This window comes from Medicago truncatula, chromosome 8, assembly GCF_003473485.1.
Source record: "Medicago truncatula cultivar Jemalong A17 chromosome 8, MtrunA17r5.0-ANR, whole genome shotgun sequence".
In the NCBI taxonomy this organism is placed as follows: domain Eukaryota; kingdom Viridiplantae; phylum Streptophyta; class Magnoliopsida; order Fabales; family Fabaceae; genus Medicago; species Medicago truncatula.
This window is the reverse complement of record NC_053049.1, coordinates 41,506,656-41,521,043: the sequence shown is the minus strand read 5'-3', so window position 1 is coordinate 41,521,043 and position 14,388 is coordinate 41,506,656. Positions and strand designations below refer to the sequence as shown.

General features: G+C 33.1%; 1 protein-coding gene across 1 annotated transcript; it reads right to left on the bottom strand.

Moving 5' to 3' along the window:
- Positions 1–2,028: 2,028 nt before the first annotated feature.
- Positions 2,029–8,062, bottom strand: LOC25501850 (beta-amyrin 11-oxidase). Its single transcript, XM_013591286.3, has 8 exons — positions 7,778–8,062; positions 7,172–7,652; positions 6,245–6,511; positions 3,820–3,909; positions 3,653–3,731; positions 3,445–3,551; positions 3,169–3,290; positions 2,029–2,366 (listed from the first exon to the last, which is right to left on the bottom strand). The coding sequence occupies exons 1-8, from the start codon at positions 8,008–8,010 to the stop codon at positions 2,267–2,269; spliced, it is 1,479 nt and encodes a 492-aa protein (XP_013446740.1). The 5' UTR covers positions 8,011–8,062; the 3' UTR covers positions 2,029–2,266.
- Between the last annotated feature and the right edge of the window lie 6,326 nt (positions 8,063–14,388).

Here is a 14,388-nt window from a genome sequence, read left to right as displayed (position 1 = left end):
TTCTCTCTCTCTCTCCCCCCTCCCTCTCCTTTTCCTCTTCTGCCAAACACAATGTTAAGGATTGAGTAATTTTTTATCTTGTTTGATGTTTGGCGAACGTAAGATTATTTTGATATTTTTATACAGTTTGCATTTGGGACAAAGTTGTCAAATATGGTTTATTGGGGGATAAGAATTTCAGTTTTTGTCAAGTATCTTGTCCCTTAATTTATCCAATCTCATATGCACGATGTTCGAATATTTATAATTTATTGTCTTTTGTGATGCAATCAAAGGATATAATTGAAAAACTATGAAAAATCGAAACTATAGTTTCTTCTCTCTTTATCAAAGAGTCTAAAACGATCATACGTGTTTTAATATATATATATATATCTCTCTCTCTCTCTCTCTCTTCTCTCCTTCTCTCCTTCTCTCCTTCTCTCTCTCTCTCTCTCTCTCTCTCTCTCTTCTCTCCTTCTCTCTCTCTCTCTCTCTCTCTCTCTCTCTCTCTCTCTCTCTCTCTTCTCTCCTTCTCTCCTTCTCTCCCTCCCTCTCTCTCTCTCTCTATCATCAAACGCAGTCTAAATATGTGGCAACATATGTGTGAAATAACAATAGGGAAATGTTAACGAGTGCCTCCGGACACTCTTTAAGCACTTTAAATGGTAAGATTTTAATGAAAAGTTGAGTATTGATTACATTGAAAATTGTAATAATTGATTTTTTTTTAAAAGAATAATTACTAAATTTGGGGGGGGGGGGCAGCACTTCAATGCCTTTAAGGCGCCAAAGTCACCTGCCTTTGCACCAATCAAATGTTGCCAAGTGTCACTGCTTTGTTTAAAAAATCAAAAACTAGTTTTTATTAAGGGAAGAAGAACACGTAAGAGAGCCATAAGCAACTTAGAACAGAACCGAACAAAATCTCTTCATCCACCACCCATAATCAACAACTCCCTTCGCCGCCCTCCTCTGCCACCGACCTCCTCCACACCGTCGACTATCAGTTGTTCACCTCTCTCTTCTCAATCTCTTGTTACACAGTGGAATTGAATTGGGATTAATCCAGGTTGATGAATTGATTTACAACCACCAATATACTATGAGACAAATTTAATCATTACACAAAGCAAAATCAAACAGAAAACTAACAACAACAAAGAAAACCGAAGATGAATGAGAAATCAACAAATTATGATGCTTAGGACAAATCTATAATTAGAAGAGTTTTATAAGTAGAGACAAATCTGGCAGTGGAGGAAGATCGGTGAAGACGTTAGTGCGTGGTCCATGGCGTAAGTCACAACTCCGGCGACGTTAGGGTTGACGACAACGGCGGACGGTGAAGAAACTGGTTGCGATTTTAGATGGACTCTATCTGATTTGTTTTATTATAAAAAAAATTAAAATGTTTGATACATGTCATTTTGTTGAGCGCACGATTGATCAGATGGATGAGATTGAGCTAAAGGCACATGCCTTTCCCGATCAAAAGTCACCCAAGTGCGTTCCAAATTTGGGATGCTTAAAGAGTGTCCCAGGGGCACTCGTTAACAAGACCCATAACAACTAGACTTTTGACCCGTGCGTCGCACATGTTTTCTCGACTATAATAGAGACCGGTAAATAATCTTTAACATCGTTGATATGGTAGAAAATATTTTCTTCAAAAAAAAAGGCAAGAGGATAGGATGAAATTGGTATGCAGTGCATTTTTTTAGATGGAATTTGTTAGGTTAAATAATTTTGCAAACCTAATAAAGCAAATAAACGGGAAAAAATTAGGTTAAGTTGTTGTAGACATAACAAAATTAATAAATAAGGATAAGGATAAGAATGTAAAGAAAAAAGGCATGAAATTGAAAAGAAAAAAAAAAGTATAAAATAGAAGGATCATACATGATCATTGATATGGTAGAAAATATTTTCTTCAAAAAAAAAAAAGACAAAGAGGATAGGATTAGGAATGAAATTGGTTTGCAATACATTTTTTTAGATGGAATTATGTATTGTTTAGGGTTTTAGACTTATGGTAACAAATTAAGCTTCATTGAAATAAATAACCAATGACTAAGAAAGAAATCAAATTAACACACCCAATATCCATCAAGACGTGGAGTGATTCTCATCATCCCCCATTACAAGTTTATTATCATTTGCTTTTTCTGAACACATGACAGTAACAAGCAAACTAAAAACAACAATAACTAGAAAAATTCATGATTCCAGTTGGAACATAAGAGAAGCAACCGCAGATTTATAAAACAAATGTCTTTGAAATTAGCTAAGCACGTGAGACCTTTATAACCTTAGCGAGGCAGTTATCAGTGGGCTTACATTGTGGCAAGGTAGTAACAGGGCAATCTGGGTTTATTCGCTCCAACCTATACAATACATAATTTAGCAAACAAACAACAACATTAAAGAAAATTTTCACACTGTGTTTCTCCTAAAAGAATAATTAACAAGTGAACATTTTCCAACAAATATCGAAAGCTAGCATTTTTGTGAAAGATAAATTTTAGTATTTTGGTTTAGTTTGAACCTCTAAAGCATGGGACTTGTAAAAAGGTGAAGTACCCATACCGAGAACATATATTGTACTCTTGGTACTTCATTTTTTGCTCATTATTCTACTATGAGTGAAAATTGCGACTTTCTCATGTATATTAATATGACAATATATTGTTATATGTGCATATGAGTTTTTTGTTGTTATTGTTGTAACCAACACTAATTTTCAACTTTCTAAACTTTTATCGTGATGTTTTTGTTGTAAATTGAAAAATTTAGCTCTAATATATATTCTATGAAAAAAACCTCATGATTTTATTGACGTACTTGTACCTTAATTTTTTTAAAATTGTCATATTCTCATACCATTGTACCCATACCTATGCAACATAGGTTTGAACTTACAACCTCACTATCGCTACAATCTTTCACCCTTAATAAGGAAGCCAATATTATCATAACTCTTATTGAAGGCATGTCTAGTACCCTACAAACACAGTTATATTTAATTATTTCATTTTCTTAAATTATTATCAATATTTACGTATGATTTTCGTGTCTATGTTTGATTCGTATGTATCAATCTACTTAAAGTATCAACTAGTTTTAGAGATGTAAGAAGGTCAAAATGGTGAAGATGAAGAGTTGAAGGAAAGAGAAGATGGTGCTGACCTGTAGTTAAGGAGGAAATAATGAAGAAATATAGAAATTTCAAGTTTTGCTAAGTCGGCTCCAGGACAGAGCCTACTTCCTGCTCCAAAAGGAAGAAAGGTTCCTGCCTTGGCATTATAATCCTACACATACAATGACATTGCTTAAATTTAAAATAATACTCTTATATGATTTAAAGCTAACTGTTTCAAAAAATATTATCTACTTACATTTAAAAACGAATAGATAGATAATAATATAACTTGAGTAAAAAAGTAAAATATCAATCCAACTTACTTTCCATCTAGAAGGATTAAATTCTTTAGGATTTGGATAATATTCAGAATCCATATGAATGGCTCTCGCCCATATTAGCACTCTCCATCCTTTTGGTATGAGATAACCTTAAAATATTGAGCAAATGATGCATTCCCTTTAATAAATGTTGGTAGCTAAAAAATAGTTACTCGTAAGTTGGCATAGAATTGAATATGAGATGAAATACCGTTGATGTTAACATCAGATGTAGCCTCTCGAAAAATTGAAAAGGCAATGTTGGCAAATCGCAACATTTCATCGATTACCTGCAAGAAGAAATATAGTCTCATTTCTTTGTTGCCGTAGTCTCACATATGTAAATGAACTATATATGTCATTTTCCAATATACTTACATATGAAAGATAAATCATTTGCTTGACTTCATTAAGACTCAATCGTTTTTGGGAGGCTGGTCTTATCTTCAAGATTTCTTCCTGCTCTTCCTTCAATATATGAAAAACGTAATATAGATATTTTCTATTGATCATTAAATCAGATTTATATGTTTATATAGATAATACTTCCTCTAGTATAATATACGTGTTTACAAACAAATATTAAATATATTTTTACCTTTATTGATCATTTTTTCATTTTCTCTTTTTGCGTTTGTGCAAGTGTAAAATAACAGATTGTTATGAAAAGAATAGTTAATATGAAAATTGTTGGTAAAAGAAATATTGAATTATATTTTTTTTTTTTGTAAAATTCTAAATTTTAAAATTACATAAATAGAAACAAAGTTTTTTTTTAAGCAATAGAAACGAAGTTTTCTAAATAGCTTACAATTGAAAAGAAACATAAGTAGGAGTTATTAGCAAGAATAATTTTTGGAATATGTAATTCATAAAAAGCATTAGAAACTTAAACAAGTGCAAGAATAATTTTTAGGATATGATAACGTCTTCATAACACATTACAAGCCTTTATAGACTTTCTTGGTGATATAACCCCGTATAGACTAATCTTTATCAGAAAAGCTAATTTAAAAAAATAATACTTATTCCTTCTCATATTAGATTATTTATTTGACAATGTGCCTTATTAACTGATATACTTTAATTATATTTTTTTACTAATATACATAAAATAAATAATATCATATAAAATATTGTTGTCTCGATAAATATTTTAAAATATTAAATTTTCATAATTTATACTAATAGATAATTAAAGATGAAAAATATGCACTAATATATATGACAGTGTCAACTTTGTCACTTAATACGAATAAAAGAAAGATTTTTTGGGTTGGTTCGAGTTCTTTCTGGTGCATTGTGGCCTTTGGTGCGGGCTTGGCTTGGTGTCGAAGGGCTTGGCTTGGCTTTGTCAACTTTGTCACTAAAATATTAAACATCCCCTATCAACTAACAGCCGCCAACACCATTTTCCCAACAAAGCAATGTTAAACTCTCTCAACCTCCTAACACCCAACCCTCCATACTCCCTCCTCAAACACAAAGAACTCCAACCAACCCAAGAAATCTTTCTTTTATACTAAAATATGACAAAGTTGACACTGTTGAAATCTTTCTGGTTATACTGTTCGTGGTGTATATGACTTGTTGACATCACAGGAACAACCTCATGTTCATCAAAATATGGAGTTAATTTGGCATAAACATGTTCCTTTAAAAGTCTCTATTCTTGCTTGGCGACTGTTGAGGGATCGTTTACCTACTAAATCAAATTTGGTGGAACGTGGGATTATATCTGTGGAAAATCGGTTTTGTGTAACGGGATGCGGGCAGGTTGAAGATGTGAATCATTTATTTTTGTCTTGTCCAATTTTTGGTGCATTGTGGCCTTTGGTGCGGGCTTGGCTTTGTGTCGAAGGGGTCGATTCTCATGCTATCTCAGATCATTTTGTGCAATTTATTGAATATGCGGGTGGTTTGAAATCGCGTCGATCCTTATTTCATTTAATTTGGTTTCAATGTGTCTCGGTTTTATGGAAAGAACGGAATGATAGGTTATTTCAGAATCGTCAAAGTTCTATACCACTATTGTTAGATAAAGTAAAATCAAATACCTTGTGGTGGTTGAAAGCCAGCAACATAGTCTTTATTTTTGGTACACATAGTTGGTGGTCGAGCCCGCTTCTATGTATGGGCATTGACTATCTTTGATGTAATCTTGACAGGGTTGTAATCTTTTTGTGATTGTTTTGATACGTCTTGTGCTTTAACAATTACAGTGTTGATAGTAATATATTCTATTTTTGTATATTCTATTTTTGTTTCTTCAAAAAAAAAAAAAAATTTGTGGTTGTCTGTTCTTTTCTGTATCATCACTTGTTTAATAACGGTCAACAATACTACTTTCTCTAGTCTACACAGCTAGCTACAAGACAAATACTTTTCTACCCACAAGTGATCCGGTTGAACAAGGTTTGCTGACAAAATAAATAAGATTCTACCTTTATGTCAAAATTAATTAAAGGAAAATGCTAACCATTGTTTTTGGGTATTGGATAAGGGGATAAAAATCGACATATAACATTGAAAAATGATGAAAAGTGATAAATTTAACTTTTTAAAGTTAAAATGTTGTTGAAACCAATGCAAACATACTACTTTTAACTTCCTTAATCATTGCCTAGTTAGCATGACACTTGATTAAATGCAAATTTTGTGTGAACCCATTTCTTACAAATTTTTCAATGAGGTTGAGTAACTATTAAATCACTTACTTAGAAAGATCAATCATGAATATTGCATTTTTATGGTTAGCATTTTCCTATTAAATACTACCCCAAATATTGCTAACTTTATTTACCTTGGCTTTTTGTAGGATATGTGGATGTTGTGTAAGATGTGCAACTGACCACATTATCCCAGTTGCTGTACTTTCATGTCCGGCAAATAAAAGTCCTATCAACAGGTCACTGATATCCTGATCCTCCAATTTTCTACCATTCTCATCTTTGATTTCCAATAGAATATCCATAAGATCTTTCTTCTCTCCCACATGTTGTCCATTTTTTATCATCAACCTCCTTTCATCCACAACAGGTTGCAATAATTTAGCTATCTTCTTCCGTGCCTACAATATCATGCAAACATGAAAATTATTTAGCTACTACCAAAATTAAAAGTCGATAGTATATACAAGATGAAATGAACATAACATTCAAAACCAAAAAGGAAGAAAGAAAATATGAGAAAAACTACTAGAACGAAAGAAAATCAACCCAAAACAATGAGACCCCAAAAACCACTTTCAAGAAGATAACTTTATTCGATTCACCACTTGTGCTAAATTTGCAAAAACAACATCATTGTGCGACTTACAAATCAAGTGCGTTCTAAATAAGTGTCGTTCTGTCTTCTAATAGCGGCCACAAAATACACAGTTTGATCTCTCACCATTCTAAATAATTTTGCGCTTAAAGAGATTTTGACGAGTCAGAGCCTTATCAAAAAACATTTGTCTAAGAGAAAACTAATTCCTTTATTGGGGCTCAACTTTTCGAGGCTTAAGAAATAGTTTAAAGCGCGTCTCCCGAAAGGTTATCTATCCGATGAGATCTACTTCCTCTCTATTTTATTACTATAAGTCGTTTTGTCATTTTCACTCATTAAAAAATGTGATTAATTTTGTATTAGAAAGAGAAATTATAAGCAATTTTACAAAATTATCTATTGTTAATGACATGGAAAAGAGAGATTAAAAGAATTGATCAAAGAAGATAGAGTGAAGAACCTTGAGTGCTTTGTGGAAAGTAAAACCAGGTGCATTGATGGGGATAGAGTACATGCCTTTAGACAAATCAGTAAATGAACTTCCAATGTTTTTAACAATGTTCTGATTAGAAGTTCCCATGAAAACATGGATAATGGATTTAAAGGAAACCTTCTTCATCTCTTTCAAGAGCTCGATGGGGTGCTTCATGCTAGACAATTCTTCTAACGAATTGATTGCAATGTCCTCGAGACGTTCTAGGTACATGTCTAACACCTTGTGACCAACCATGGGAGCAGTGATTAGGCGTCGAAAATGCTTGTGATTTGCGTTCGAGACATCAATCATGGGTCTACATTTTGTCAATTCTTGGATGGATTTTGGATAACCAATTTTAAAGTTTACATCATCTAAGAGCACTCGCTTACACATCTCAGGATCACAAATTATGATACTTGGATTTCCACACACGTGAGTTTTGTAGATACCATCTCTCCCATATCTAAAAAATTAAAACCAAATAATAGTAAGTACACGTGGTTTGATTTTTCTTGAGTAAATTATATAATTAAAATACTATTTATATATATAGCACAAGGGAAAAAAAGGTGAGAAAACGAAAGATACTTGAGAATAAGGTTGGTGGTGAATGAATCAGGTTGGCCAGATGAGAAGTTTTTGTTAAATGATAATAGGTTGCCAATAAGTGGCCATCCCATATCACCTGGAGGCAAAGGGTACTCTTTGTTTCTTAATTTGAGATGATAGTACCAACCATTAAACCTCCTCAAAAATTTGTTTACAAAAACATAGCATGCAAACAAAGCAGCAGTACAAATGTAAACCCACTGCATTTCCATATTTGGTGCTTTTGATGTTCTGAATGGATTCTAAATATTTCTTTATATAGTATAACAATGATACATGTACACTAAATATCTCTTTATATAAAATACAGTTTATAATTTACACGCGTTAATGCGATAAAAAAACAGTAAGACGGACACGAATGCACGTCTTTTTACTAGTAATAATATAATATAATAATAAACGAGGAACACGAGCATCCACTTATCTATCTGTTATTATTATTAAGAGTTAATAATAATACGTGCCTTCTTTCTGCATTTGTAATAGCTTTAATTGTGAAGTTCCTGTCCATAATATTTGATGTTTGTGTTCCCTTGGAATGCTATCAGGAAGGCATCTTTTGGTCATACTTTTGTCTCCTATGGGTTCGTGACTTTTTGAGGACTAGTGGAAATCACCTATGCCTTGGCCCCCATCATGTAATTTTATGTTTTGGCACTAGTTTGGTTTGGTTGTTTTCAATGTGCTAATGATTTATTTGGAGTTTTATTGTATGGTCACGTGAACTGGTGGAAGTCACCCCACCATCATGTAATTTTATGTTTTGATTTAATCCAGTGAACCAAGTCATTTCTGTCTGAACTATATTGGTTTAGGCTATTTGTTCTAGCTTTTCTTTAGTTGCTTCCATCCTTAACTAGCTATCAGTTGAGTAAGAGAGATTAATATACTCTATGTATTCAACATAATATACTCGCGCCCCTCTAGCGAAAGGTGTTTTTGTTGGGTTAAAAAAATGCATTTCTTTTTGGTCGAAAGAAATGAGATTCCATTCATAAATAAAGACGGCTCAAAAGGGATTACCCATTGTTTTGGAGTGGCGATATCCTCTAAACTAGTACACCTAGTTCTATCATTGCCTTTAAGAGTACCAAGGTAGCCGATGAGTAAGTATGAGATGATGACTACCCTTATGCAGGGGCGTCCTTGAGGGGGTGCAAACAGCTCAAACGAGTTGGGCCTTCCTTAAGGATGGGCCTCAAGAGTGGGGGTTCCTCATGATTGATTTTGGTGTTACGTGAGGGTTCCTCATGTATACGGTAGTCATTTTTACCTCTAGGTGTAACGCATATATACGGCACCTTGTATTTATCTTTTAAAAAATATAAATAGAACATCGCTCTTTTAAAAAAAAAAACGTTTTGATTTTATCACTGGCCTCTTTTCATTCCCAGAGCCGAGCCTCCGAATTCTCAGGGACGGCCCTGCCCTTATGTTAACCATATTCTAAGCGTCTATTAAGGATGACAATTAAGTAGCTAAACATCTTAAGTAAGAGACCTTTCATTGGGATTAATAGCCTTTCATTGGAATTAAGACCTTTTACCAATGAGTTTTCAAATCTCAGTCGTCGTCATTTATCTCTATCAAAGAATGGGTTATTTAGGGTCAGTTTTAATTCAAAACTAACCCTTGAATTGTTTTTTTCTTTCTATTTTAGTTTAATAAGTGATTTTCACATATTTTTTTGTCTTCTTTCATTGGTTTTATTAAACCAGATTCCTATAAAGAGGCTACCATCTGCAACTTGTTGCACTATATTATTATTTTTTTGACAGATTGGATCTTAAACAAATTTGATATATCTCATTAAATTGCAAACAAGTAAATAGGCAATTACCCCTTGAAATTGTAAGTTTCGTTAATTACCCCTCTTAAATTAACAAAACTTCAATTACCCCCTGAAATTTCACAATTTTAATCAATTTACCCCCCTCCGTCAATTTTTTTTGTTAATGAACATGACGTTTTGCAAATACCCCCCTGAAATTTTGCACTTATGTGCAAAATGCCCCCCAAACTTAAAAATTTATATTATTTTTTTATTAAAAACAAACAACTAATAGTTAAATATTAAAACTAACTATTAATTTTGGAATTTGGGAAAACTACATGCATATATACATCATCATAGGCTTCAAAATGGGGAAAATTGTGTATTTTTTAAAGTGACAACAATGGGATGATTTATGGATTAATTTCAAAGGTAAAGAAATATATGTCTAAGTGTTTGACATTTCTCAATAAGTGTTCCTCTATACATATCTATCACATATTTCATTTGCTGATGATTTGTGTCTTTTTTACATGAATATTACTTAATATGCTATATATGATATGTCGGTCTAATAGTATTGTGGTGTGAGTTAGATTGTATATGATGAATGATTGTCCCTACCTGAAGCACAAGCAAGAAGTTAGAATGAAGTTTTCTATAAAGTGTGTAAACAAGAACAAATCATATGAAAATATTGGGGGTTGTGTAGTTTAAATGGTTTGAGCAAATTGTTGAATGAGTTGGAGGAGTTAAAAGACTAAAATGGTGAACGAGAAAATATAAATTTAAAAGTGATTATTAATTTGTCTATAAATCTCTAAAAATAATAATTTGTCTATTAGAAATAATCATTATTGTCACTTTAAAAATACACATTTTTCCCTATTTTGATGTATATATGCATGTAATTTTTCCAAACTCCAAAATTATTAGTTAGCTTTAATATTTAATCGTTAATTGTTTGACTTTAAGAAAAAAATAAATATAAATTTTTAAGTTTGGGGGGATTTTGCACATAAGTGCAAAACTTTAAGGGGGTATTTGCAAAACGTCATGTTTACTAATAGGAAAATTTGACGGATGGGGTAAATTGATTAATGTTGTGAAATTGCATATTTACTCAATTGCAAACTATAACATTAGATGACAATAGGCACACACACATCTTGCAAGAATTTAATATTTTCCCACAACCAAAGTTTTAGTCAGATCGAAAACCTTCAAGTTTTTTGATCAAAACGTCAAACAAGTTCAATCGCAGATCGAAACTTCCACCATTAAGTTTGTAGATCGAAAACCAAAACTTCAACTGCTTTTAAATCGTGAACTGCAGATTGGGAAACGCATAACAAGAATCAAATACAAGGAACCAATGATTTTGGGTTTAGTTTATGTTTCAATTATGGGTTCTATGAAACTCTGCATGTTCCATCGAAGAGGATTAACAATCTTTTATTTATTGGGGGTAAAACTTCTAATGGTTGTGGGTTTCATAGATCCAAAATAATGACATTAATTAAGAAAGAACAAACCAATGCGCACAACATTTGTTGCCTAATTTAAATTTATTAAATTTAATGAATAAAAGATTTACTACTACTATGTTTACACCTTATAGTGGTCCTTGTACCTTTTGATCTTGGAAAAACTTGCTACAATGAGTCTTTCTGATGGTATAAGTGGGACCAATGTAATTGGTGGTGCAAACTAACTGCACCCTATAATGAAATGATACAATTGAAAAATTATTAAAAATTGAGACTTTCGTTGGCGTCTCTCTCCCTCCCTCCCCCCCTCTCCCTCTTTCTCTCTCTCTCTCCCCCCTCCCTCTCCTTTTCCTCTTCTGCCAAACACAATGTTAAGGATTGAGTAATTTTTTATCTTGTTTGATGTTTGGCGAACGTAAGATTATTTTGATATTTTTATACAGTTTGCATTTGGGACAAAGTTGTCAAATATGGTTTATTGGGGGATAAGAATTTCAGTTTTTGTCAAGTATCTTGTCCCTTAATTTATCCAATCTCATATGCACGATGTTCGAATATTTATAATTTATTGTCTTTTGTGATGCAATCAAAGGATATAATTGAAAAACTATGAAAAATCGAAACTATAGTTTCTTCTCTCTTTATCAAAGAGTCTAAAACGATCATACGTGTTTTAATATATATATATATATCTCTCTCTCTCTCTCTCTCTTCTCTCCTTCTCTCCTTCTCTCTCTCTCTCTCTCTCTCTCTCTCTTCTCTCCTTCTCTCTCTCTCTCTCTCTCTCTCTCTCTCTCTCTCTTCTCTCCTTCTCTCCTTCTCTCCCTCCCTCTCTCTCTCTCTCTCTATCATCAAACGCAGTCTAAATATGTGGCAACATATGTGTGAAATAACAATAGGGAAATGTTAACGAGTGCCTCCGGACACTCTTTAAGCACTTTAAATGGTAAGATTTTAATGAAAAGTTGAGTATTGATTACATTGAAAATTGTAATAATTGATTTTTTTTTAAAAGAATAATTACTAAATTTGGGGGGGGGGGGGGGGGGGGGGGGGGGGGCAGCACTTCAATGCCTTTAAGGCGCCAAAGTCACCTGCCTTTGCACCAATCAAATGTTGCCAAGTGTCACTGCTTTGTTTAAAAAATCAAAAACTAGTTTTTATTAAGGGAAGAAGAACACGTAAGAGAGCCATAAGCAACTTAGAACAGAACCGAACAAAATCTCTTCATCCACCACCCATAATCAACAACTCCCTTCGCCGCCCTCCTCTGCCACCGACCTCCTCCACACCGTCGACTATCAGTTGTTCACCTCTCTCTTCTCAATCTCTTGTTACACAGTGGAATTGAATTGGGATTAATCCAGGTTGATGAATTGATTTACAACCACCAATATACTATGAGACAAATTTAATCATTACACAAAGCAAAATCAAACAGAAAACTAACAACAACAAAGAAAACCGAAGATGAATGAGAAATCAACAAATTATGATGCTTAGGACAAATCTATAATTAGAAGAGTTTTATAAGTAGAGACAAATCTGGCAGTGGAGGAAGATCGGTGAAGACGTTAGTGCGTGGTCCATGGCGTAAGTCACAACTCCGGCGACGTTAGGGTTGACGACAACGGCGGACGGTGAAGAAACTGGTTGCGATTTTAGATGGACTCTATCTGATTTGTTTTATTATAAAAAAAATTAAAATGTTTGATACATGTCATTTTGTTGAGCGCACGATTGATCAGATGGATGAGATTGAGCTAAAGGCACATGCCTTTCCCGATCAAAAGTCACCCAAGTGCGTTCCAAATTTGGGATGCTTAAAGAGTGTCCCAGGGGCACTCGTTAACAAGACCCATAACAACTAGACTTTTGACCCGTGCGTCGTACATGTTTTCTCGACTATAATAGAGACGATAGAAGGATCATACATGATCATTGATATGGTAGAAAATATTTTCTTCAAAAAAAAAAAAAGACAAAGAGGATAGGATTAGGAATGAAATTGGTTTGCAATACATTTTTTTAGATGGAATTTGTTATGTTAAACAATTGCAAACCTAATAAAGTAAATGAGCTGAAAAAAATTAGACTAACTTGCTGCAAACGTAACAAAATTAATAAATAAAGATAACTGCATCTAAATTAAATCCATATAACATTATTATAAAATAATGATATTTATTTTTTAACTTGTTTTTGTGTCGGCCATTAAGACTGTGTTTACAAATACTCCTTTGAGAAGCTGGTGCAGTTATATTGCAGGTCTACAACAACATTGATTTGCAACACACTTGCCGCCTCTAAAATAACGATTATCTTTACAATAAACATCACAAAATTCATTATCTGGACATGGATATTGGCCAAGACAATTAGGAAAAGGACTTTTGTCAAATGCTGAAGCAGTTGCTCCTCCTACAATTGATAGAATATGTCAATATGTTGTTTTATATACTTTAAGAACTACTTATATTTACATAGTTTAAGAACTAAATTGAAGATTGCATGATAACTTAGGGACTGCATTTTTTTGTTGAAATTTCATGATCTAAATTGATGGTTTATTTAAAAAATTATGAATTAAAAATTATTTCCATTGTCTCTGCAAATAAAAATAATTATAAATTCAAAGACAAAAATCCTATTTATATATATTTTGTATATACACACACATTTTTTTTAGGGTTAGTAGAACATAAGCATGAACATTACTTTTTTTTTTTTTTTTTAACACTATGATTCCTAGAGAAAATGAATCAAGATAAATTGGAGTTTGATGTGTTCATGGGTTGAGTTGGGTTAGCTTTCGCAAAACATGTTAGAAGATTGTACCCTCTACCCGCACATTTAATCCTTCACCCCAACAAATTTTTAAAAATGTCAAATTTACCCTTTTTCATTTAACTTCACCCCCTCACAACATTTTTTGGAAAACAAGTTGAAATTCATTCTTCTTCACCAACATAAGAGTTTATTTTATCATCGTACCCCTTGTTTTCCTACATGTATATCATCAATCCTTTTCATCATGTAGTACCCCTTATTTTCCTACAACTCAACATCAATATTTTGCTAACATGATTAAACTATATTCCTTACATGAAAATCTATTTGACCAAATTTCAAATCATTACTGCCCTAATTAAATTAACAGTTTCGATGACTCCAAAGAAATCTGACCACTTCCACGTTTATGACACAGTAAGGTTTATGTTTTGTTGGGTTTAATCTACTGCAAAAGCAGGATGCCACAACATGCTTGCTGCCATCGCCGCTGCAACTCTTACGTCGTCCCGTTGCCAAAGACAATTGTCGTC

Bases quoted from the DNA above. Each gene is read 5' to 3' on its own strand.
- LOC25501850 (XM_013591286.3), bottom strand. From the start codon at position 8,010: ATGGAAATGCAGTGGGTTTACATTTGTACTGCTGCTTTGTTTGCATGC. The intron at 7,653-7,777 runs GTATCTTTCGTT...TTAATTTTTTAG, and splicing joins ACCACCAACCTTATTCTCAA to ATATGGGAGAGATGGTATCT. The intron at 3,291-3,444 runs GTAAGTTGGATT...TTGTATGTGTAG, and splicing joins TTAATCCTTCTAGATGGAAA to GATTATAATGCCAAGGCAGG.